Here is a 4,620-nt window from a genome sequence, read left to right as displayed (position 1 = left end):
TCTTCATCCCAAAATTCAGTGAGTTGAACTGTGAATTAAGAGAATAAGCCAAATGAAATCATGTTAGACCTACCAATAGAAATGAAGAAATGAGTTGCCATTGGGGAGCTAAAAGAGGAAAATTCAAATCTCCCTCTAAGGAAGGATTGTCTTGGAAAGCTCTTAAGTTGGCCTAAGATAGCTGAGTTTCAAACCTGGCTTTCGAATGTCCCTGGCCCTATTTTCCTGAATTTACAAATAAGGGTGTTGACCTGATGGGGAAACAATGCTTTCTGAATATTTAGGACAAGAAACGTATTTCAGCACTTTATCAAGAAAATAGAGAATGGAAATAAATAAAGGAAAATGTCAACGGAACACCAGACATTTCCCTGAGATGGCGTAGCATTGATGCAAATACCAATGTCTACACAGTGAAAAATAGGCACAGAGTATATCTGAAAAGTAAATCATTGTTTAATCATTGGTGCATTTTACACTAATGCCATCTTTGGAATTGGCAATGTTGTATGATTTGAACATTTATCAAACACTGAGTTATCAAAGTTTGATGTCCAATAAGCCAAGGGAGAGGACATATACTTTAAAACTTTTTTTAAAATTGACCCACATATTTGAATGGCCATGTATGTCCATATAAGACGGATGTCAGAAAACCAAAGAATGATGAAAACCTGTGAAGATAATTGACGTATAAACACGCTCTCTGATGATGAACATTTTAATGTAATTTAGAATCTAGCTAATGAGGTCCTTGGGTGAAGCAAATGGTTTGAACTCGACTATTCTCCTCCAGATTGGTGGCTGGTATGCACTCTTCAGTGCCATGAAAGAAAGACCTGGTGATCTGCTTTTGTAAAGATTAAGGCTATGAAAACTCTGTGGAGGGGTTCTATCCTTTAACACATGGAGTCACCATGTTGCAATTAACTCAGTGGTGATTCTTTTTTTTTTTTTTTAATCTGTTCCTATCCCATATGTTGTTTTATAAATACTCCAAATCAAGGGAATTTATACATTGTACTCGTATAAAATAAAGTACATTTGACTGCTTCTTAAAAAGAACATCCAGTTTCCATTGAGTAGAATCTGACTCGTGGTCACACTATGTGTGTCAGAATAGAATTATGCTCCATTGGGTTTCAATGACCTTATTTCTGAGGTGTCTCTGGGTGGAATCCAACCTTTCTGCTTAGAAGCCAAGTGTGTTAATGGTTTGCACACCCTGGAACTGCAAGTGCTTCTTAGTGTTCTTTAATTGAAATGAATTTTTCCTAAAAGTAGGGTATTTCTTATTGTATGTGTTTCTCTCATAGAGGGGGGTGATAGTTTGCTCTTTCTATGAACTCGTTATCATAAAATGTCCTTGCCATTTTAACATTCTTTAGCATAGCATCTCTAAAGTGGTTGGGTACAGAAAAAAGTGAATAGCACAGAAAACAATGAGGGAAAAGTTTTGAGAAATACAGTGGTTGGGTTTGCTGTAACTGAGTAATATTGCTGAAAAGTACTGGGATATTAGATACACAAGTGTGAACACATGAGTTTGTGGGCTTTACTTCTGAGTTTCTTGAATTCAAAATACAGATACAATACCGGGTGGCTGTTTACCTGCTTCCTTTTTCACAGTATTCTTTTTCCAAAAGCTGTCATAAGTACATGGAGCCACAGAATCTAACAGATGTCTCAGAATTCCTCCTCTTGGGCCTCTCTGAGGATCCAGGACTGCAGCCCCTCCTCTTTGGGCTGTTCCTGTCCATGTACCTGATCACTGTGACTGGGAATCTGCTCATCATCCTGACTGTCACCTCTGACTCCCATCTCCACACCCCCATGTACTTCTTCCTCTCCAACCTGTCCTTGGCTGACATTGGTTTAATTTCCACCACAGTCCCAAAGATGCTAGTGAACATCAAGACTCAGAGCAAATCCATCACCTATGAGGGCTGCCTGATACAAATGACCTTTTTTTACCTCTTTGGATGTCTGGACGATCTGCTCCTCACTGTGATGGCTTATGACCGGTTTGTGGCCATCTGTCACCCACTGCACTACACAGTCATCATGAACCCTCGCCACTGTGGCTTGCTAGTTTTGGTGTCCTTTTTCATCAGCCTTTTTGACTTCCAGGTGCACATTTCAGTGGTGTCACAACTTACCTTCTGCACAGATGTGGAAATCCCTCATTTCTTCTGTGACCCTACTCAACTCTTTAGCCTTGCATGTTCTGACACCTCCATCAATATCATATTAGTGTATTGTATTGGTGTCATCTTTGGTGGTGTTCCATTCTCAGGGATCCTTTTCTCTTACAGTCGAATTGTTTCCTCCATTCTGAGAGTCTCATCTTCAGGTGGGAAGTATAAAGCTTTTTCCACCTGTGCCTCTCACCTGTCAGTCGTTTGCTTATTTTATGGAACAGGCCTTGGAGTGTACCTCAGTTCAGCTGTCTCATCTTCTCCCAGGAAGTATGCAGTGTCCTCAGTGATGTACACTGTGGTGACCCCCATGCTGAACCCCTTCATCTACAGCCTGAGGAACAGGGACATCAAGAGGGCCCTGTTGAGGCTCCTTAGCAGAACAGCCTAATATCAACACTTGTGCTATCTTTTTGGCGTGTGGGTTGGAAAAATGGTAAAACCTGACATCTGCAACCATAAATCTTGCCTCTTGGTTATGTATTTTTTGTAGCTATCAGAGGTTTCTGTCTCTAGATTTCATATCTGACCATTGCTTCCTTTGTAACATGCTTATTGGGATAGTGGAATTATTCTGGGATATGTCAGTCTGCATGATCAAATCCCATTGCAGCTATGAAGCCATCTGTAGCTTCTCTTCTATGACCCAGGATTTCTGATAGAATGCACAAATCTGTTTTTATGTACTTGTAATCTTCATCCTTTACCGTAATTCATATCTATTACTGAGACTAATTTTGTATCTATCAGAACCGTATATGCAGGTTTTGTGTGAGAATGCATGTCACTGGTCCTAAACCTGGACTTCATACTGGAATCATCTTAAAAAAAAAAAAAAAAACGAAGCTAAAAAATATTGATGCTTTGGTCCTACCACTATGGATTCTGATTTAATTGTAATTGCGTGTGGCTTCAGCATAAGATTTTTAAAGCACCACAGGCAGTTTTAATGTTCAGCCAATGTGAAAACTACTGATCTTTCAGACTTTTCTTCCAATATGACTAGTTTGTTGTGGGTCTTTTACTTCTCCTGAGCAGGTGCTGAAGATCTCAAAGTGATCAGAGCTCACAATGGGAAAGATATGAGAGAACGTACCCTAGCACGTGGTAAGTGATTTTTCAAGATATTGCTGATGATGTTTCTTCTCATATCCTCACCCTGTACATCATGTTGCTGTTGGCGGCTCCTCTATTGTGACCCCACACACTGTAGAGGAGGACACTACCCAGTCCTGTACCATCTCTGTGGTACATTGTGGATCAGACCTTTGTGATCCACAGGGTTTTCATTGACTGATTTTTCGAAGTAGATCACCAGGCCTTTCAAACGAGTCCATCTTGGTCTGGAATCTCTGCAGAAATCTGTTTAACATTTTTGCATAATGTATGCCTCTACAGACAGGTGGTTGCTGCACATGAGGTACATTGGTTGTGAATCAAAGCTGGTCTTCCACAGGGAAGGGTAGAATTTTGCCAGTGAACCACCACTGATTCTGCCCTGCACTCCAAGAAGTTGGTTATATGTGCTTGTTGATAAGCTATTGTCTCCCTTCTCCAGATTCAGCCTTCTATGCTTTACTCTGTGATCCTGGGGCAGAGAGGGGAGGATCCTAAACTACTCTTCTGAATTTCCATCTGGCTTTATTGTTAGGTTTTTCCAGTAATGATCAGTAAAATTGACTACACCTTAATAAGCTTGACATTTTCCTCATACCTATTTTCTAAGACCTTGGTGTGGTAGCTTCTATCCCCAGTTACTATCTCTGTATTGCCACATTGCTCCTTTTTGTCTTTGAGTCCTTATTTAAGTGTCTTACCAGTTTCCTGTATGAAATGCTCTTCATGGTGTTTTCAATTTTCTTTATTGAATCCTGACTGATAAATGGTATTTGAGGAATAAATCTATGTGTGAAGTGTCTAAAACTGGAACAATACACAGCATGCTGAGGTAAAAAATGTGGCTGTAAATTACTTGTCTTGGTCAGGGTTGTACAGCTGAGGATTAAGGTGGGGGTATCATATTTCCAAACACCGTGGCTCTTTTGGTGCTCTAGGATCATCAGTTCACCAAGGCATTATGAATAAATGTAGTTTTATCTTATTTTTCTTTAGTCTAGGATAGCAGAGTGTCATGTCTTCAGGAAAGCAGAGCCGTTGCCTTTCACTTGTAAGAGACTGATGAAGACGTGACTGTGTTGCCACGTTTCCTTGTCTTTGGCTCTTTCTGTGTTCTACTACATGGCTGTGCAATGTCCTTTAGACATATCAGTATAATTTCTAAGGCAATTTTGGATGCTCAGAAAACCTGCCTAACCAATAGCTTCGTTTACTCTGCCCTTTACCACTGAGTTAAATCCCCCACAGACTTTCCTGATGAGAAACTTTGACAACGGAGAATGGAGTGCACTTGCCAGAGGGTGAG

The 4,620-nt window shown here is 40.3% G+C and overlaps 1 protein-coding gene across 1 annotated transcript; it reads left to right on the top strand.

The window, feature by feature from the left end:
- The first annotated feature begins 1,659 nt into the window (after window positions 1–1,659).
- On the top strand, window positions 1,660–2,589 carry LOC126071194 (olfactory receptor 18-like). The gene has a single exon (XM_049875443.1). It carries the CDS (start codon window positions 1,660–1,662, stop codon window positions 2,587–2,589), a length of 930 nt encoding a protein of 309 aa, XP_049731400.1.
- Window positions 2,590–4,620: the final 2,031 nt, after the last annotated feature.

Source organism: Elephas maximus, chromosome 3 (genome assembly GCF_024166365.1).
Source record: "Elephas maximus indicus isolate mEleMax1 chromosome 3, mEleMax1 primary haplotype, whole genome shotgun sequence".
NCBI classification, from domain to species: domain Eukaryota; kingdom Metazoa; phylum Chordata; class Mammalia; order Proboscidea; family Elephantidae; genus Elephas; species Elephas maximus.
Note: the sequence above shows the minus strand (reverse complement) of the source record. Positions and strands in the feature narration are given on the sequence as shown.

Coding starts and splice junctions, on each gene's coding strand:
- LOC126071194 (XM_049875443.1), top strand. CDS start 1,660: ATGGAGCCACAGAATCTAACAGATGTCTCAGAATTCCTCCTCTTGGGC.